The 22156-nt window shown below is 43.0% G+C and overlaps 1 protein-coding gene across 9 annotated transcripts in view; it reads right to left on the reverse strand.

Moving 5' to 3' along the window:
- Positions 1–9346: 9346 nt before the first annotated feature.
- Positions 9347–22156, reverse strand: part of Pde4d (phosphodiesterase 4D) — a 1452168-nt gene continuing 1439358 nt past the window's right edge. For all 9 annotated transcript variants that reach the window (XM_021180268.3, XM_021180267.3, XM_029468213.2 and 6 more), the window contains 4 exons: positions 16903–17057; positions 15760–15882; positions 14885–15067; positions 9347–14352 (listed from right to left, as the gene is read on the reverse strand). In XM_021180268.3, coding sequence (XP_021035927.1) covers positions 13939–14352; positions 14885–15067; positions 15760–15882; positions 16903–17057 — 875 coding nt within the window. In that variant the 3' untranslated portion in view covers positions 9347–13938. The remainder of the gene's footprint in view (positions 14353–14884; positions 15068–15759; positions 15883–16902; positions 17058–22156) is intronic.

Below are 22156 nucleotides of genomic sequence, written 5' to 3' on the forward strand. Positions count from 1 at the left end.
CTCTCCATCCTCCATATCTCTGTTTAACACGTTCAGTATTCCTCTTGCCATTTCATCAGATAGAATATGATTTTAACTCTTACAATATCTTTGTCTGCTCATTCAATCATACCATTCTAGGTCAATTTTAAATGACTTTTACATCAGTTGTATGCTTGTGAATAAAATATACATAATTATATGTAATTTCAGTTTTAGGGACTGAATCGACACAAACAACTCTACTATTGAGTTCTGTACTACATTCTATTGTGCAGTTTACATTTCTACATTTAGACAGGCTGACCTTAAACTTATAATTCCCATGTCTCAGCCTCTAAGGCAGCTGGGACTTTGATCCTGCATCACCAAGACGAGGCTCTGCATCTTTTTGAACTTGGTTTTGAACTATCCTTAAAATTACTTGGAAATAATTTGAGTTTTGAATCTTATTTTGCACTTTGTTATGTTTAGCCTAATTCCAGTTTTGCTGCCCTGAAATCCTTATGAGGTCTCAGTGTCCTGTGAATTCTTTCATTTTTGAATGGTAGAAACAAAAACTGTTGCAAGCTTCATGAAAGCCTTGGATCTTGTTCTTCCTGACCAACTCAGCTGATTCTTCCTCCAATCTTGTCTAGTTTCTTGGACAAGCACATGCCAGCCCATGATCAGCCGAAGCTCCTATACATGCCTCTAGAGATTTTTTTTGTGTGCAATAATATACTCTCTCCACCTTCAGCTTTTTCACCCTCCTTAGACTCCCAATGTGTTTCCTCCATGCAAGGAAAAGGTGAAGCTGTTTGGTACCCCCCACCACAACACTATAACCAATAGTACAGCCTGGAAATTTGATCTAGTACCCCAACCTCTATCACAGCCTGAGAACTCTGTCAGCAGCTTCCACCAATCCACAGCGCAGCCTGGGAACTCTGTCTGGTAATGCCTCCTACCCCTCCACCCTGCAACCTGTATCACAGCCTGGGCACTCAGCCTCATACCTGGCCCCAACCTCCTCCTCCCCCCGGAATAAGCAGGATAGCTGGACTAGACATATTTATTAGTGAGCTTGAGTTCATCTGAGATACTCTGCCTTAATGAATAAAGTGAAAGTGGATGAGGAAGACTCCTGGGTTCAGCCTTAGGTTCCACATCACTCTGACAAATGTGTAAAGATGCATACACAGACACACAAACACACACACACACACATGGGGGGGAGAGAGAGAGAGAGAGAGAGAGGGAGAGAGAGAGAGAGAGAGAGAGAGAGAGAGAGAGAGAGAGAGAGATATGCAATGAACGATTCCTGTAAGCTTCTTGGTTTTTTGTTTGTTTGTTCTTCCTTTAACTATTTTAAACACTTAACATCAGATACCATAGCCCAGGGGTGCTGTTTCTGTGACTGCTTGTTTGTGGCTGTGGCTTTCAACTGGTGCAAGAATAAATGGACTAGCCACTTGGGGACTGATGTAGTCAAAGGTAAATCTGGAAAACCTCTTTAAAATGTTTTCTCCATGAGAGCTGGCCTCCATTTACATAGTGTGAGCAAATCAAAGACCCTTAAATGTCAGCTACTAAAAATAGCTGGTAATTTGTAGAGATTGCCTTAATAAGCTTTTCATTTGAATATTTGGTTTCTATAAATGTCTTATTATAAAAGATGATTATTCAGGCAACATTAAAACCTTTAGTTATAAAGTTTGATTTGTATGGATATAATATGTTAACACCTCATTTTTTTCTATCAAATTTCCCTTTTTTCTATTATTTTTGTACATGATTCAAGATATCTGCCTCCCTGTGAAGTTTTTAAATAGAAAATTTTATATTATGCTTTTGATTCATTCTCATACAACACAAAGCATAACACTGACAGTGTAATGGAATTAAGAAATTGTCACAAAGCCATTCCTTATGATTATGTTACAAACATATACTGTAAAATTCTACAAAGGCTAGAACCATGACATAGCCTAGTCTCACCACAATAATTAAATTTATGGAGACATTAAATCATATTGTTTTTCTACATTAATTATCTAGCTAGTTCTCTTTAGCATTCCTGTTACTAATCTCTCTCAAACTTAATTATTTGAACATCTTGCCACTAGTTTTTTATATGTAAAGTAGCAGCTTTTGCAAACATCACTTGTTTTGATATTGCAGTTTTAATTAATCTATCTTTATTCATCTGGTATTCTGGAAGGACATTGCCTTCAAGTCATCATTAGAATGCTTTCTATATCTGACTGGCAACAGAAAGCTATGAGCAGTGTCTGAATGATATGTAACACATGCTCATAGAGAGGCTGAGACAACATTCAAGGGCTTTCCTACAGTAGAAGCCAAACAGGAGAATCTACCTAAGGCAGAGCCCAACCCAAAATCTGGCACATTCTTTACATATTCTTCTGTGTCAACAGTATTAGTATAGATCCAGGGAACTGGGCAGAAGAGTCTAGCTACAGGGGATTCAAGCTGTCTCAGAAGTAGCCTAGATATCCAACAACATATAAGCAGAAGGTTAATGTGGAATATATACACAATGGAGTTTATTAGGCCATAAAGAAGAGTGAAGGCCTAGTTTTGATTTCTAGCACCAGGAAATAGAGAGGGGTTAGAGGGGAGGAGTAAGGAACGAAGGGGAAGGGGAGGGGAGGGGCGGGAGGGGAGGGAGGGAGGAGGGACGGAGGGAACAGGAAGTAAGATAGTACAATAAAACCCTTAATGTTCTCTGTATCTTGCTGTGATTCCTTTCCTAGCTAAGCTGAAAGTCAAGTAAGTTTTGCTCTTCAGTGGCAAGTTACACCATGCCCAGAAGTTGCAGCAGTTAAAACTCAGTTGATTTTGAATTTGAGATTTCCCCAGAAGGAGATTCCTTTCCTAACCCATGGGTTTGACTTACATGAATAATACATATATTTTTAGCCATCTCATCATAAATATTAAAAGAGCAAATGCTCCACTCTCTCTCTCCTGCGTGCTTGAAGTCATTCTATTATAATTTTTCCTTTGAGCAGGAGACCAACAATTCTGAGTGTTGTGGGTTGAAGACCTAAGAGGGGAGCAGGAAGAGGAAGAGGAGAAGCAGGAGGGGCAGCTTTAAAGGTCCGGGTCTCCTGTGCTAGTTCCACCATGTAGAATTTCTCTTGCCTGTAACCCATACTTCTCCCTGCCGTCATGATTAACCATGCTGCTGAACCAGCAATTTCTCTGAAGTCTTGTCTTCAGTTAGCTTCTGCATAGAGATAGGAATGCAAAGACCTCTGTTTCTCTCACCACATTCTTCTAGGATGTCTGTTAGTTAAAAGGTCCTTTGATCACAAAATACAGCAAGAGACATGTCTCCAGGGGAACCAGTTGGGGATAGAAAGGAAGTTGGCCCCTTTGTCCTGGAGTTTGGTCTGTGTGTGTGTGTGTGTGTGTGTGTGTGTGTGTGTGTGTGTTACATTCTATTGTTTCTCTTTCGTACTGAACACTAGCATATCTAACTATTAGAGAATATTCTAATGACCCAGCAGAGAATCAAATCCAAAAAAAAAAAAAAGGGACATTATTAGGATATTAGTGCAAGCTCCAGAAACCATGGGTTCACAAAGGCCCCCAAATCTCTTTTTGCCCATGACTTTTCCTTCTGGGCATTCTGCAACTGTAACTATTTAGCTACTTACTTAAATAGTGCTCTCTCTATCCACTCTCAAATGATCATTGGATGTATTAGACCTCTGTATGATTCACTAGTGGCTCACAAGCTCTAGTGTAAAAGTGCTGTTTGAAGTTCCCCGGGAATTTAGCATGTATAAATTAACTTGCTCTTCCAGCATGGCGGAGACTACAGAGAAGAATCTAGTACCATAATTCCTCCATTTCAAAGCACCGGGGAGATGGCTAAAGTGCCTGTCACACAAGCATAAGCATCTGAGCTCAGAGTCTCAATACCTACATATGATTTAGGTGTGACAGCGTGCATCTGTGACCACAGCCCTGGGTGGAGCCTGGCAGGTACAGGTGAATACCTGCTGTATTGCCTGTTGTGTTGGTTAATTTTTTTGTTGCTATGATAGAATATGCCAACAAAAAAGGTGAAAAGGTTTATTTGGGCTTGAAGTTCAAGGGCTCAGTCCATCATGGCAGGAGATCCAAGATGAGGTACCTGGTCATATAACGTTAGCAGCTAGGAAGCAGAGGTCTCAGGCACCACTGCTCAATGTGCTTTCTCCTCAGACACAGCTCAGGAATATTTATGGTTTTGCTCACATTTATGATGAGTCTTAAACTTCAATTAACCTAGTCTCTCCTGCTAAATCCTCCACAGGAATGACTACAGGCTATGTAATCCAGATAATCCCTCCTAGGCCTGGTCTAGGTGATTTGACTTTAGGTCTTATCAAACTGATAATCAACATAAGCCATCACATGTGCCTCATCAGTTGGTGAGCTATAGGTTCAGTGATCAGCCCTGTCCAAAGAAGTAAGCTGGAAACCAACTCGGTGTCTACTGTATATCAGGATTTTATTAAACAGGAAGTGAACAAAGTAATTGACTGGATGATTGACTGAAATGGTCAAGGATAGACCTGCTTTAGAATGGATAAGACCAGTAAGCAGAGACAGACAGTTAAGGAGCAAGAGATGCCTAGAGAGGACTATGAAAATATACAGGAATCCGTTGAAGGACTAAGACCTTTTACCTAGAAATGAAGAGTGCAGGGAGTCAGAGAGCAGCAGTGCCTCACTTTGGGGGATGTTTTATTCTCTATATTCCATTGTTCTGGCCACTCACCTCCACTGTCTTCCTGCTGCACTGAAGCCAGGTCTTTTTAAGTGAAAGCCTGAAAAACAAGGAAAAGGCATAGTCCTGCCTCCTTTCAGACCCAGTTTTAGCCCGTGGGCATGCACATGTCTGCAGAAAGCACCTGCCCTTCGGTGTGAGCAGGCGGCATGTAAGTCAGAGTGTCTAGCAACCAGAGCCCGACGAAGGAGTGACAGTTAATTTGGGAAGTGTAAGCCTCTAAGTGGTGGTAAGAATGACATGACTAAGGCGAATCAAGGGAGTGAAGTGGAACACAAGGGAATGCAGGAGGTAGGAAGCACACAGGCATGAGACACGTTTCTACCATGAGCATCTAGGGCAGTAGTTTTTAACCTTCCTAAGGATATGACCCTGTAATACATTCCTTCATGTTGTTGTGACCCCCCCATCATAAAATTATTTTGTTGCAACTTCTTAATTATAATTTTGCTACTGTTATGAATAGTAATGTAAATATCTGATATGTGGGATATCTGATATGCAACTCCCCAAAGGCATTCTGACCCAAGGTTTCAAATGGCTAATCTAGGGGGTGTTATAGGTCACATGGAAGGTGCTTCAGTGGAGACGGAAACACAGGGATGGTCCTGTTGGACATCAAGAGGATGCCAGACCTTTGAGTAATCCAAGAAGAGAAGACACAAAATGGCCTGGTTCCTTCTCATCTTGGGATTCCCAACGGTCGAAGCTATCTCCATGAAGAGTTCCTTCCTTAGGACTTCTGTATTATATAATTTGGCCCCTATGGATGCCTCTTGTGATGGCTGATCTCAAACCCTGTGTTGTATGGTTCTATCCCATTACTAAAGCATAGAGAAACATATATATTCAGAGAGAATCCAGCTGGGCAGTAGAAGGCCAAGAAGGTGCTCATTTTCTGTCCAAAATGTTACTGTTTATTTAGAGAGATGCACTTTCTGTCTGGCTTCATCTCTACTTTTTATGACATTTAAGTCTTTATGCCCTTTGAATCTTTGTTAGCTTGTGATGATAATCATTACCCCTGAGTCATAGCCAGTGCCAGATTTTCTTTACTGCTGAAGGGCATTAGTAGCTGGTTACCCATTCTTTTCTGGGTTGATTGAAACTGGCCAAACAGGTCAATAACACAATTGTCCAGATTAACCTTGATCGGGTGACTTGATGAAAGGCCCACCGTGGTATGTATCATTTGGCCAAATGCAATATATTAGAAAGGGGTTGAAACGACGTTTGCAAGGCCAGAAGAGGGAAAACCAACACCATGATGTCTTCAACGTTATCACCTAGACTCCAGCACATGGCAGTCAGGTGGAATATTTATTGACACCCCTAGAGATTTTATTGCCAGAGCTGGTTTATGGTTCAATCATTTGATTTTTCCATAGCAGAAAGTATACAGTGTTCCTGGGAGAGGCTTTGTAGACAAGCATATATTTAAACTAGATCTAGAGGTGTAAGCAGAGAGGGGTAGTATGAAGGACATAGCCGTATCATTTAGCTGAAGCATAGGGTGCCTGCCTATAACTGTTAGGAGACATTTGTAAAGGATTTAGTTCCATGTGATCCTTTCATCATTACATAGTACATCAATAACTAACTCAGGATAGCATGTTGCCTTGAATGCTATAGCAACAGAGGGCCCATATTTCTTTTTCTTTTTTTCTTTTTTGATTGGATACTTTCCTTATTTACATTTCAAATATTTTCCCCTTTCCAGGTCTCTCCTTTGGAACCCCCCCATCCCATCTCCCTTCCCTCTGCCTCTATGAGGGTGCTCCCCCACCCACTCCCCCACCCACTCCCATCTTCCTACCCTGGCATTTCCCTACACTGGGGCATCTAACACTCTCAGATCCAAGGGCCTCTCCTTCCATTGATGTCTAACAAGGACATCCTCTGCCACTTATGTGGCCAGCGCCTGAGGGCCCATATTTCTAAGCTTTAAAGAAATAAAAAACCAATTCCAGCCCACCCATTAGGTGTGTCGATCACTGATCCATGCAGTTAGTTTTCAAATATTTCCAATGGCATTCTTTAACTCCCATATCTAATTCCTTGCCATACCAAATCTGGCTTTCAGTAGCCTGGCAGTTGCTGGCTAAGCAATCTCTGGATATAGACGGCCACCTGAGCAGCAGCAGCTATCCTTGGCTTCCTTTCCTACCCTCTGACCTTCACATCTGGGGAGGTGGAAGGGGCAATGGAGGAATGATCTCTTTCTGCCTCCCTGCCTAGAGACTGTAAATGAACAGTGAGAAACCAAGTAGGGCTGGGAAGAAAGTGAGCAAAGTGTGAAGACAGACGCCCCTGAGGTGAGAGACTGCCTAGTTCTGATTAATGCTGGTAAAACGCGGTGCCCTGTGGGAACTGGGCACAGAGCAAGTGCTTCCTGCTACAAGCTTGTTCTGATAGTTGGTTCTGAACAAGGACCACCACAAAAAAAAAAAATCACCTCTCAGACAATAGGACTTTTAAACCTTGGCAGGGCTCAGCTGTAGAAGCCACATCTGTTGGCTTAGGAAGTCTAAGTAGCCATCAAATGCTTGGCTGAGTGGTTCAATAGTATGAAGGACTCCATTTTAAGCTGACTGCTCACTCTCCTGGGTCTTTTCTCTCTGTCTATCAGGATCTGTGTGGGGAGGGCCACTATAATCTTCCCTGCCTCAGTACCATGGTCCTCTGCCCAGGGGCACACACCTATCTCACATCTTTATTTTCTGGATTTCCCCCCACCCCTTTATAGTTTTATCCAGGCCTTTTCCTCACTGTAAAGTCTTCTGAGCATGTCCTAAATCTATGCTGAGTTGAGTATATAAATAAAACAAGTCTATACTAGCACCAGAACAAGTAGCTTTGGAGATGATCTGTGGTGTCTCTCATGAAAGAAGGATACAGGACATCGAAGGTGTCCCAGTCATCCATTTTAGTCCTCGATCTACACAAAATGGAGGTGGTGATGAAGATGCTGTTGTTATCATGGTTTGTCAACAGTAACTTTCAGTATTTAGGCTGTGGAGTCTTAGCTGTTTGTCTTTTTTTTTTTTTTTTTTTTTTTTTTTTTTGGTTTTTCGAGACAGGGTTTCTCTGTGTAGCCCTGGCTGTCCTGGCACTCACTTTGTAGACCAGGCTGGCCTCGAACTCAGAAATCCGCCTGCCTCTGCCTCCCGAGTGCTGGGATTAAAGGCGTGAGCCACCACGCCCGGCTGCTGTTTGTCTTCTTGTTGGAGCAACAAGATGGGGTGAATTGTGGTGCCACTTGTAGGCCATTTAGGTATTGGCTGGGGGACACAAAAGGGATCTAATGACTTCTATCTCCTAGCACTTGCAAGGGTTCTGCATGTGGTGGGTCCCACCTGTAATAGCAGCATTTGGGACACTGAGGTTAGAGGTTTACCCTGAGTTTTAACTGTAATGGGTTACACAATGCATTCCAGGCCAGCCTGGGCTACTGAGTGAAACCTTACTTCAAAAACTATCTCTTAACTTGTCATTGGGATAGGGGAGGAAATCTGATCAGAGATAAAATTAGACTAGAGATATTTCAGATATTTCAGTAGCCCCCTCCCACCTTCATATACACACTTCTTATAGGATGTGTAGGAGTATCTGAAGGTTTCTAGAGGGAGATGTTCTCAACTGCCTCCAATCTCAAGAACTTCAGTGAACAATGTAGAATCTAAATGTCAATCAGCAAGCATGGTTAACTGACTGGATTAGTGTTGACCACATGCTCTTTCTATATAGTTTTCTTCTCAATATTCCAACACCCAGCTACTTTGTGTAGTGGAGACCAAAGATAAAAGTCAACCATCTCTGATCTTGTTTGTTTCAAAGTCAAATCTCACTGAAGGACAAACAGGGGAGGGGAGATGGAGAGATGGAGACAGAAGATTCACAGTATAGGAAAAGGAGAGGGGGGAGGTGAGGGGAGGGGAGAGGAGGGAGAGAGACAGGGAGAGAGAGAAGAGAGAGAGAATGTATGTGTGTGCACATGTATGTATTTGTGCAGGGGCATGTATGTGAGTGCATGTGTGTGTGTGTGTGTGTCTATAGATTTTATCTCAGTGGTCTTACCCAACCAAGGAACAAAATTATTCAGATAAACCCTACCTAATATTCTGACCACGTGTAACACCGGCCTTCTTGTCACGATTCTGTGTACATGCAATGAGCTGCTCTATGCCTGTCTCCCCAGAGAACAAGGCCTAGGGGGAGTAGACCGTGGTTTTCCTTCACTCAAAAACCCAGAAGCTTGAAATATGCAGAGCAGTGTCTAAGTAATTCTTGAACATCAAAATGATAGCTTCTAGTCCACCAGAAGATGTATTTAAATGCAGACAGCCCCTTCTTGGACCTACTTAGAAAGCTGTGTATTGTACTTAGTATGTCCCACAAGTGAATTGAGGGGGTTTTGTATGGAAGGACTGACATCCTAGGGTCTCACTGGTTATAAATATCAGTGCTGACATGAGATCACCAACCTGTCATTTCAGAAAAGGCCATTCCTGTCAGAAATGTGTTCTGACTAAAGTAGCACTTAAAATCATACTATTTGTAAGAGACAAAATCATTAAGTAGGCAGAATCAACCCATGCTTTTATTTTCATGGCATATAAAAATTTGATATGAAGGTATTGATGTACAGTGCTATCCCCATGGGCTGTAAGAGAGGCTAAGAAACCACTGACAGATTCATTATCTGTGATGCTCGCACACAGCTCACCACTCTGAAAACATACCCAAAGAAATAAAGCGATTAAAAACTGAAATCAGCGAAGGATGTATTTTCTGAGTATAGTGTCCCATTTGTACTGTTTAAAACAAAAGTAATCAAATTCCTTTGGGCCAGGGCTGCTAAAATCTACAGTTTGTGTCAAAAAATAAAATGAAATAATAAGAGGCTCTTTTTTTTTCCCTAGAAAAAAAAGAATTTCTTTTTTTCTACGTCACATATTCTAAGGGCTGGGCTATGGTGGGAGGTGGCCACCTTTTCCACAAAGAAGCTCTTGTGGCTTTCAGGACTGGCCATTGTACAAGGCTATGCTTAACAATTCCACGTGGACACACAAAAACAATTTTCGAGAGACATGGATTCTTTATTTTACATGAATTGGCATCATCATATAACTGTGTTTACACAGATGACTGACATGTGCATGTCTGCGCACGTGTCTGTATGCATATGTATGATACATATGGACTATGTATCATCCATATTTCTAAATTTGGTTAATCTTGGAGAGAGGAGAGAATTTAAAATAGTGTAATATCTTAGCATGGCAGGAAGCCGGTGAACACAGGACTGACAAGATTAGTGAACCATGGCTCCCATTTCAAATCAAATTCATCTTCCCGTGAGGACTAGAAGCCAGAAGGCCATTCTCCAGTCCCTAGAGAAGAATGTTTTCTTGATGTGTGGTTTGGAGGAAGAAAACCAATGCCGTGTATCCAGGTGTAGTAGCTCCCGGCACTCAGCTGGTGAATGCGCACCATCGGTGCCATCTTGCTCCGTGGCAACGTGTATGTAAGAGGTTTTATCTCACAAGGGTCAGAAGGTTCTCCAGCCGTCATCTATAGTTTTGCAATCCAATCAATGAGGAGCACGGCTCCAAAACGCCCAGCCCGAGCCTCACTACCACCTAACTTTGAATTGCAGCAAAACAGAAGAAAGTATTGGTTACAGTTAAGGCACAGCCCTGGGACCAAAGACCTGCAGCTATGTTATTTAAATTTATATATCTTTATGTATTTTATATTTTTCTTGGATTTTTCCATAAACGAGCTTTATGATGACGAGACTATATTACAGAAGAAACAGAAAAATGTACAAGGAGCATGTATACACACCATTCATTCTCTCACCAAGAGTTTCCAAGTATGTCAACACCATCCCAGCGCGGGATGATGTTTTAATAAGAACCGATAATTTACAATTAACATTACAGTATGTACATTGCAATAAATACACGGTTGTAAACAGACAAAAAAGACTGTATTACAGGTAAGGTCATTTGGTGAGGAAAAAAAATGCATGGCACAAAAAAAAAATAAATAATGCATTAAAAATTATCATAAAGCTTTCTGTAAAATCTGTTTCATTCAAGTTTTTTTTTTTTCTCTCCTTATCTGTGGTTTGTTCTATCTCCACTGTGTTACTGCGACTTACTGATGTGGATGAAAACGTAATGGAAACAGCGTTATCACGTTCCGTAACTTGCAAGCTGAAATGTACTGGTTTTATGCAAACCTTAGACTTCTTTTCCCCCATACAGTACCCAGATATTGCATTTTTTTTCTTATGGCGTTTTAGGAGATGTGAAGCCACTTGTATAAAGATGTTCTTGTTAATGCAGCGTGTCTCGTGAAGCACACTTTGACAAGAGAGTGAGCGGGGGCGGGGCATGGTCAAGGAGTGGGGGTGGTAAGCAGATGGCTGAGTAGGTCTGGTGTACTAGTCCGTAACTCTTGGATATTGTGTGTCCTCTACAGCTTGATTGTCCATCAGTGGATACCTCGACAGCACAATGCCATTTAAAACCAACACACTACACCACAAAAGCTCCACTACTGTAGCTGTCAATGCCTGCAGTATGGATCTGTTTATGACATATTGCTTATTTATTGATTTATTTACTTACTTATTCTACTATGAAGACTACAGGCACTCTGTCGGGGGAGGGGGGAATGCCACACGTAGGGAGGAAGGAAAGCGAGAATGATTTAGAAAGGGGGATAAGCTCTAGACTCATCGCCTTTTCTTCTAGACCTCCTTCAGGGATCCGTGAAATGAAAAGAGAAACAGGTGCCCCAGCGTTTTGTGAAATCTCTGGTCACACAAAGGCTGACTGTGTGCCATGCACTCTTCACAAGGAAAGGTGGCTGGCCCGCCAATGATCACTTATTTGATTTTTATCCCGCCCTATGCCACAGATCAGAAACACTTCTGTACCAAAGGCTCTAAGCATCGTTTGGATTCAAGAACTTGCAACAAGGTTTGTGCGCAGCCTGGGTGATCTCCCTGGCTGAAGACTTACTTTCTCAGTCACTAGCCTCCAACTTCCCGGAGAAGTTTTATTCATATTTTTTTCCAGACTTAGGACTTAAATGTTTCCTTTTCCATTTGGTCATACACCACCCTCTCCTTTAGTCCCCATTTGGGTGCCATAAAGGAAAACAGCATGGGCTCCAAACCTTACTCCAAGAATACGACTAAGGTCTAACGTGCTGCGTGAGGCTGACTGGTATCAGCAAGTTAACCCTGGGAACTAAGCCATAAATTCACAGAGTTCCTGCAGCTGAAATCTGGATTCCTCTCTTAATGTTCTACTGAGGCAGACTCACACAACCCACTGGTTTAGATCCCATCGCATAACGATCCGCCTGGAGCCAGCGGTATCATCCACTCTCCTTTAGTGTGTCTGCAGCAGTCCTTCCTATGGGACAAGCTGATGGAGCAAGAAGAATCAATAGCAAAGTCCACATGTTACCAGGCTGTCCATTAGGAGAGAGCAGCTGCAGCACTCAGAACCACTTCCCAGGGCTGCTCCTCACGGAGGTCTCACTTCCCTGGGCAGTTCAAACAGCAGCTGTCCTGGTATTTGTTGATAGAGACAGCTGACAGTCTTAAGAACTGCCTATATAACACTTAGCATGCTTTTCCTCTGCAACCTCAGAGGAAAAAGTTAGAGAAGACAGAACCATGTAGAAGAATTCAACTTCAGCCCTGCCCTGACAACCTGTTTCTTTTTCCTCAGTCAGAATGGTAGCAACAGACTTGGTAAGACCCCCATCAAGTGAACATGGGCAGAGGCTGGCATAGACATTAAACCAAGCAACAGGATGCGAAAATGTTTTTCTTCCTGTAACTGGCTGTGAGCAACAATAAAATGATGGTGAAATGTTCAGATGACTACAAGGACAAGCATGTGTGAATGCATGTCTCCTGACACAGGGGAAAAAAAAAAGGAAATTACCAGAAGGCAGTGGGTAGGAAAATGCCTGGAAAAGACTTGACTGTTTTAGCTACTGGGTATTTATATATCTCCCATTTACTTCAGACAACAGCAGCTGACGACTGAGCTCCTATGAGGTTTAAGACAACACTGGACATAATGCACATTGACGTATTACAGAATAAATACTCACTTTGCACACAGTGAGGGGAGCAATGTGGGAGAGCAAACTCCCCTGGCGGGTGGAGGAGTGGAAGTAAAGGAGGAGCCAATGGACACTTACAAAAAGGGTTTTCCCGCAACGTAAATTTGTTTCTCTGTTTTAGAGTATGGAAGTCATTGGTATATAAAAGAATGAATCACTACAAATCAGTTCATTGCTAGGACCTCTAAGGTGCAAGTAAAATTCGTAAATGAGATTTCTCCAGTGTAGTACTGATCTGTACTGAAAACTTGCAAGTTACTTCTTAGAAAAAAAAAAAAACCCAAAAAACCAAAAAACAAAACAAAAAAAAAAAAAACCAGTGGTAGATGAAGTTCTGAACAGAGTTTTGTTTTGTTTTTTTAAATATAATACCTCAATACATTTAATAATAAAAGTAAGCTCTACAAAAAATCTGTTTTACATATCATACAAAATGTAGAGAGAGGTGAGTGTGGCTCACTGAACCACACTGTTCAGTCATGTATCAGGAAGACTTGAAATTAGAAAAGTATGCAATTTCTGTGGCTCATCCTCCTCCAGGGGACAGATCCAAGCTGTGTCCTGTTCATGACGCTGTCATTGCTTCATCTGTGAGTTCACACGCGTCACCAAATGCCTTCTTTCTTCTTAACACGTTTGCAAGCAAATCAGAAAGGAACCCTGCAATCCGATCTTAGCGTCTGGGCAGCTGGATGGGCCACAGGCTCCCTTGGAAAACAGTTGGAGTCAACTTTATCCGCTTTGTCAGCTCTGCCAAGCTGACGTCACGTCCACGTCCTGTACGTGAAGACATCTCTCTTCTCCGATGACATGGGGGCGGTGAGAGAACTGGTTACAATATTCCTGAGCGCCAGACTGAGTAGTTCAAGGTCAGTTTTGTTCAACCAACGTCCTGGCAGGTGACAGTGAGGTGTGACCATGGTTGTGGCAAGTGACATGCACTTTGGAAACAATATTTTTCTACTTTAAAAAAAAAAAGAAAAAGAAAGAGTGGGACAGCCTTTATACTGTTACGTGTCAGGGCAGCAATCATCTGGGACGGAAGTTTCAGGTTGGCTTTCCTCCTCCGCTACAGCTTCCTCCTCAACCTGCTCGTCAAGGGGAATTTCAGTGGACTCTGAGTCTTGGGTGCACAGAGTCTTAGAGTCACTGCAGCTAGTGTCTTCCTCCACTTGACTTCCACTGTCCTTTTCAGTGTCTGACTCGCAGTCTTCCTCTAAGGTTAGTTCGAACTGGAATTTTTCAGTCTGTCCCTGCCGGCCCTCCTCTTGGTCATCAGGTGCAGGGGAGGGGCTCTGGGGGATTGTGCTCTGGTACCACTCACGATTGTCCTCCAAAGTGTCCAAAATGTCCTGGGCATCGGGATGTACGAGGTCTGCCCACGTCTCCCAGAGTGGATGAACGATATAGTCTATGAAGCCCACCTGGTCATAAAAAAAAAAAGAAGAAAACCAGTGGGCCTAAGAAACTTGGAGAAGCTCAACCAAATCACAGTCCCCCCATAGAGCCTGCATAGAATATTACTAATCTGAGTTTGGTAAATTGGTCAGTTTGAGCCAACAGATCACCTAAGTATGGTTGTTAGCTGGTCAAAGTTAGAACTCTTATCTCAAGGGATACTTAACAATATAAAGAAAACTACTTATTTACATAGGAAGGTGTAGGTCCTGGACCTTATTTGAGAATAGCCAATTTGTAGAGATAACTGAAATAAGCCAATCATTCTATGTATGGAGTGCATTAGATGGACAGAGTCCCAGTGAGAGACTCCTGTACCATACGTATGGCTATATGACTGTAAATCGTAAGAAAATTCTTTGAATCAACAGAAATGAAGTCTATCGTGTCAAATCCCAAGTAATTAAAAAAAAAAAAACAACAATACTGTGAGGTATAAAGACAGAGCAGCCAAGTGCTTCAGCGGTGGCTCCGCCCTTCTGTGTGCTGCTGAATTACCTGTGATTTTTCCACAGAGGCGTTGTGCTTGTCACACATGGGACTTATCTCCATGCCACGCTCCCGCTCCCGGTCCCCCTGGCGGAAGAACTCCTCCATTATACGGTCCGTCCACTGGCGGTACAGCTGGAGTGGCTTTGTGGGGTTGCTCAGGTCTGCACAGTGCACCATATTCTGAAGGACCTGGGATGGATGGAGGCATTTCTTATTCGGCAGCTGCTCTTTCTGGTTTGAAACTAGGAATTCACATCAGATGACTGTGACACTTAAAAATACACGTAGTGTCAGATGTATTTCAAACAGCTCAACCATGCTGTGCCTCTGCGTTTCACACCTGTATTAATAGTTCTGAATTATGCCACTTCTGCATTTAACTGTCTTGAGAGGCACTGTTTTTGTTTCTGTGCACCAAAGATTAAGTTCCTAGCTGCTCAAATGGTCTGGTTTTGGATGTTGAGTTTTTGTTTTAGTTTGCTATTTTATGTGCGAATGAACAGGCCAATATGATTTTACTGGTTTAACTGCAAAGGACTAGATTTTTTTTTCCTTACTGGTCTTTTGTTTGTATATTGTGTTTTCTGATTGTGTCGTTTTTGTTTGCTTGTTTGCTTGCTTTCTAAACAAAGAAAAAAAGGAGATGGGGTTGGGTGGTTAGGGTGGTGGGAAGGCTCTGAGTGGAGGTTGGGGGCGGGGAAAAGCCACCATCAGAAACTATTGTGTGAGCACTATTTTCTTTTCAATTAAAGACAAAGAAGAGTAAGATAAAGCTCCCGAGTGTAGCTTCCGAATGCATGAGGTGAGACAAAGAAGCCATGGCTCTTGTCTTCCTCAGACACTGCGGTGTGCATAAAGAGCAAACTCAGCCACTGGCTTACCTGGATCCTGTCGGAGTAGTTATCCAGGAGGAGGACGCCAGAGCTTGTCACCTTCTTGGTTTCAACCATGGTTTTCAGATCAGCCAGCAGGTTCATGTGCTTCGACATGTCTGTCGCCAGGACCTGACAGGGCAAAGATGGTTCTATGAACTAAAGCCAGAAGGAAGGCGGATTTGCAAATGGACAGACATTGTTTTGAGTTTCAGGAAGAATGAAGAATCACTATGATGAAGAATCACTATGATGATGAGGTATGAAGTAACAATGGAGATGACTTCTTCTGGGGGGGGGTGTCTCTCTCCCTCACTGATGCCACGTTTTTTGGGAGGCCAGAAAAACATGTACAACGCAGAAACATTCATTAGGTGTCTGCCTGACAATCTCAAGGTAAAAACCACCATGATTGTCTGCGCTTGTTCTGAACTACTGAGCCTTTGCTGACCTGTAACATGTTGACTCAAGGCTCCTCAAACAGCACTTAGGATGCACGGTATTCCAGTTAGTTTTGTTTTGTTGCTGACCAAGGACAAACAATGCTTCCCTGTGTCTAACACAACTTGGAAATGTACTTTGGAGGCTGACAAGACAACTGGGTATTATAAAGGTGCTTGTCACCAAGCCTGATGACCTGAATTTGACCCCTAGAGCCTAGGTGGTAAAAGGAGAGAACAGACCACCCACAACCCATCCTCTGAGTCCATAGGTACACTAGGGAATGTGTGTGCACACATACATACCCCAAACAGAAATTGAATAACTGAATGTAATTTTTTCAATTAAGTATAATTTTGTCATAGCCACAGATTTTTTTTCCCATTGTCACACTACTCTGAATAATGTACAGAAAGAGGAGAGTCAAGTTGAAGGTATTTCTAAGTGGGTGGGGAAGGAGGGAAAGACTCCACTGGAATTGCAGAGGATACTCTGCTTCAGCTGAGTCGTCCTTCTGTCTTGCTCCTGGCTGAGAGGGCCTCAGGAACCAGCCTGATGAGTGAGGCCCTTTGCCTTAAGTCCCAACTGCTCCGAACAGACTCCATTACAAAAGGAGCCTGCTGGAGACAGCAGAGGCCGTTCCTTCAGGTCGAACCTGAGGTCATCTCTAAGAACTTGAAACTCTGTTTTTTTTTTTTTGTGGTTACTCACAATGTCAATGACCATCTTCCTTAAAGATTGTCTTTGCTTTTTGGTCAGATTTTGGAAAATGTCACAGTTTTCTTCCTGGAGCAACTTAAAGCCCACCGCCAGGTGATGGTTCTCTAGGACCGAGGAGTCGTTGTACATCAGAGCGAGTTCCGAGTCTGGAAAGAAGAGCAGCAGCAGGTCACCAAGGCTGTTGGCTTAATGTCTTGCCTCACTGCCAGCACTCCGGAGACTGAGACATGAGGATAACAGGTTTGGAGCTGGTCTGGGCCAACATACATGAATGAAAACAAGCCCCCAAGTTCCATGGTGCTTTCCATTTAGGAGACAGTTGGCCCTGAACTTCTCTATCACCCAAGAGCAAATGTGTCAAATCATCCAAGAGTCAGAAGAACACTGGAGCCTTAGGAGAGGGTTACAGTTTGACTGATATGTGTGTGAGTGCTGGTCAGTTCCCTGAAGTGAAAGAAGTGGACCACATTATCTCTTCAGGATCTATCAGGTCAGCAGACTGTGGGATTAGTCCTCACATCTGCCTTGTGTCCTGGACGTGAGGTGCCATTTCCAGATGACTGTGGAACACTTGCCCGGATGCAGTGTAGGGATCGGGGGTGCAAGGTTGTTCTTACTCAGAGAGAGTGCCAGGACAGTATTCAGTTTGTTCATTGTGCCCACCCTTCTCATTAACACCCCTTTTTGCCCTCACTGTTGCCTTCTGAGACTTCTGGCAATGCTCTATGCTTATGGACTGCCCTTCCTGCCTGGCTGCTCATGGCTTCACAGACCGTGTCCACCTGCCTGCAGGCCCAAGGTAGAGATTCTGCACTTCCCATGTTGCTTTGAGCCTCTGTATTAATAACAAAAAGACATTCTGCCTCTTCCTAGTCCTGAAAACAGCAGGCCTAGACACAGGAGGGTTCCCCCCCCCCCAACCACCAAAGGTTAATTTTGTATTATGTGTGTAAGTGTTTTGCCTACATATATGTGTATGTACCTCATGAGTGACTGGTACATGTGCAGGGCAGAGAAGCGCATCACAGCCCCCCTGAAACCAGAGTTACAGATGATTGTGAACTGCCATGCTGGTGCTGGAAACCAAACCCATGGCATCCTCTGCAAGAGCAGCAAGAGCTTTCAACCCCTGAGCCAGCTCTCTATGCCCACCTTTAAAAGAAAAATTTTAGGACACTTTATTTTGTTTCCTTAAGTCACTGTAAAGATGGAAAGCATGGGTATTTGATCCTTATTTTCATGAATGCTCTAATATATATATATACATATATATATATATATATATGTATATATATATATATTCATTCAGAGGCTTCTTTTAAAATACAAGTGTCTGGTACTACTTATCAATTGCTTTGAAGAAGAGAGGATGGGGGAGGCTTGTGACGAGGCTCCTCAAGGAACTCTATGATTTTATGAGAACTATACACATAAGAAAGGACACATCTAATCTGCTGCTCTCTGCTCAGAAACAAGACAGTGTAGTTTCAGGAGTACATGTGCATGCATATTGTCCAGTCTTATGTGTCTAAAAAAAAAATACTGTTTAAAGGGAATGTCTGACCGAGTCTAACTAGTCTACGAAAGCCTATGGGTAAGCAAGTAGACATTTGAAATAGAAAATGACACAGAATCTGAGCACAAGACACTGTACAGACACAGCTGAGTCATATTTAAGGAGCTAATTCACGAAGGAAGGCATGGTACTGTCTAACTCAGAGAATAACGTGACTTAGCCTACCAGGGTCCTTTTAGGGGAATACACATATATGTAGATGAGGGGCATTGATATAAGGATTCCCCTGGCCTTATAGAAATATCAGTAGATTTATATTCCCCTTGAAAAGAGAGGCGGGACAAGCTGAGGGGCTGCTGCTTCCTTCCAGGAAGGTCATCTGTTCTATAGAGGGTACACTCCATTCCACCTAAGGACGGCTTGTGATACAAAGGCTAAAGGAACTGGCTAAGCTTGCCTTAGGTAAAGAAATGAGTCCTTAGGAGCTATGGAGGGAGGTGGTCAGCTGCTCCACTCTGATGCTGTTGCAGGACCACTGGGACCAGGTGGTAAAAGCTTAGTTTTAAATGAAACACACCAACAACACACCCATAGCACTTAAGAAACAGAACCTCAAAGACATCATTTAACTTTCTATGCTTGTCACCGAAAGTGCACAGTCACACAGAAAGCAGAAGGGAAGCCTGTGGCACCTCACTACAGATGCTAACCCAGGACTCGTGAGTCGAGTCCTGGAAGTTCACACTCCTGTCCAGTGTATAAACAGGAAGGTAGTGGGCGGGCAGAGAGACCTGCTGACCAGGCACTTTCCTGTAGAAGCCACCGGTTCCAGGAAGTGTTTCTTCATTGCTGAAGACACAGTTGGTTGTTTGTCCTCTAAGGGCCTCTGCCACTCGGAACCGCTGTTACACGTGCCCAGCCTACCTCATGCCCGAACATCATCTCCCTCTTTGAACGTCCCAACCTACTTAGAAATGTGGGTCCCTAAACAAAACTAAAGATTATTGCTGGCCATCTGACTTATGTTAGCTTCTTCTCTTCCTTTGTAACTTAAGAGTGTCAAGAAGAGAAGATCCTGAGAGGACTCTGCTCCTCCCGTTGTAAGGGGTTGGTATGGTGTGTCTTCTTCAAAGCGCACACCTCTCCTAGGAAGATCTGAATATAGTGCACATTCATGGAGTAAATGAGCCTTCGGAAAGGGAGTGTCGTCAGTGTCATGCAGCTGGTATGCTCTAGGGCCAATAGTCACAGGCAACCTGTCTCTGGACTCTTCACGTTATGCTTTTATTATACTTTTTTGAAGAGCTAACAGTGACTCCACCGAGCCCTGGATTTTTCTTTATGGGGAGATGTTTTTATTGCTGCTTCAGTTTTATTGCTAAGCTGTTTGTAATCTTCTATATTTGAATTTTGATGATAGCGGGGCCTTGCTCTGAAATCCTAAAGCTCTGTGTCACGAATCACCAATGGGGCCCTGAACAGAGCTCCAAACAACCTCATGAGCTATTGGCACACCTGAGCTTCTCTAGACCAGCACAGTCATGAGGCACCTGCATGGAGGCCTAGACACAGCAAGGGACTTCTTACCACGAACAGCCTTTCATGGCAGTCAGTAATGAGTCAGGGTGTGACAGCTTCCCAAAGGAGACTGCTGCTTCCAAACTTAGCCAGGCCCAAGGAGCTTGTGTGTGTATGTGTGTGTGTCTTGGTTGTAGGACATGTTATAAGTAATTACTTTTCTTTCACACAGAAGGGATGGCCCAATATGCCCTACCCCAATGGGTCTTTACAAATTTCACCAAGTTCCCAATGGGAGGTCCGGACTTTGGCTTTCAGCAATCTGTCCCTGCTAGTGCAGCCAAGAAGGCTCTTGTCCTGACACACTCAGAAGCACAAGCTGTTTATGTGTGTCTGATCTGGGAATTCCCATCCCCAAGCTCATCCTTTTCAACCAATACTGGGTCCAGTGACACTGGGAGTAACAAAGCAATGTCACCACATCCCTGCATCCCCTAAGAGGTGCTGAAATGGTACAGTCATTCAGCTTCTTGCACCCTATAAGGGGTTGATAAGAAGTACCAAGGCCTATCTTGGGTATCTCTATAAATATTCCATAACTCGGATGACCAGTGTTCTCCTTACTACAAGAAACAGAATTCACAATGTCCTCAAATCAAGGAGATTGGACAACACTGAAAACCCCAAATGCAATTCTGAAAACTCATCCTGAAAATTCTTCTCAGCCGGGCGTGGTGGCGCACGCCTTTAATCCCAGCACTCGGGAGGCAGAGGCAGGCGGATTTCTGAGTTTGAGGCCAGCCTGGTCTACAGAGTGAGTTCCAGGACAGCCAAGGCTACACAGAGAAACCCTGCCTCGAAAAAACCAAAAAAAAAAAAAAAAAAGAAAGAAAATTCTTCTCCCTGTAACAACAATGGGAACCCAGTTCTCTGCGAGTCATGCTTCTACAGTGACACACAACCAGAAGGACAGATGCAGATGCTTACAGATATAAGCATTCCTATATGTTTATTGTGGGAATTGCTTTAGGTGTTTGCTTATAGAAGGCCTGCATCTGCAGTGTATAAGCTGGAGAGCCAAGAAAGTCAGTGGTGAGCTAGTCCTTGTCCGAAGACCATGAGGGAATGAGGTGGGAGGGAGTGAAGTCTGCAAACAAGCAGTGGATAATGGGTGTCCTAGATCAGACTAGAATGCCATTTGTCTCCCCCATCTCATCTACTGTGTTGGGCCCCCATTTGTTGGGTGCCGGTGCCCATGCACATCGGTCAGAGGGATCTATACTTGGTCTGCTAATTCTAATGCTAACTTCTTGCTGAAAGGCTCCTTCAGCCTCACTTGAAATTAAGATGTTCCAGCTCTCTAGGCATCCCTAGAAATCAGCTATCATAACTAAGACTGTAAGCTTGCAGATGGCAAAGATACGCTTTCGTTTGCTTTGCCAACACTGTCTTCCCCCACTAAGGGCAAGTACTAAGCGCCTAAGGATTTCTTGTTGACTGTACGGCAGTATAGGTAGACTTGAATGAACTCTATCTTACAGTACTAATTACCAACTTACGCAACAAAAATTAAGAAATGTGATGCCCTAAAAAAAAAAAAAAAAAAAGAGAGAGAGAGAACCTTACAAAAAAGTTCAAATGATGAACTTAAAATTATTAAAGTTTAAGCTTTCTGTTGGATTAAATAAAACAATATGTATACACATGTAAAATCAGTTTTAGTCTAAGATTATACATATTCAAAGTGATGTACACAGAAGGAAATGGGTAACTCAGTGTCTACCAACAGGACTTATGTTGATTTATTTTCTTTCAGGACACAGGTCTAGACTAGGTCTCGTCTCTGAGAAGACAATAGATTACAGGGAAGCACCTGCATTATGAGTTTTATGTCCAAAGTTCTATGCTTATACATGTGCCTAGAGAGAAGTTTGAAAGATCAGTAAAACTCATCGCAGAGAGGAATTCCCTTCATGGTTTCGCACATTGTGTCTTTTTCCCTTTTCAATGAACATATTATTATGATCATCATCCACAAGAGCCCACTGTGTAGCCCTGGCTGGCACTGAACTCACAGAGGTCTGCCCATGCACTGGGATTAAAGGCATGGCCACCAAGCTAGCATACACCATCCAGCCCTGAGATCAACTGGATGGATGTATTTTTAAAAATTAATGTGATGAAAGATGTATTCTATATTAAGAGGAACAT

The sequence above is a fragment of the Mus caroli genome, unplaced genomic scaffold (assembly GCF_978045245.1).
Source record: "Mus caroli unplaced genomic scaffold, Mus_caroli_1 scaffold_15, whole genome shotgun sequence".
Taxonomy (NCBI): domain Eukaryota; kingdom Metazoa; phylum Chordata; class Mammalia; order Rodentia; family Muridae; genus Mus; species Mus caroli.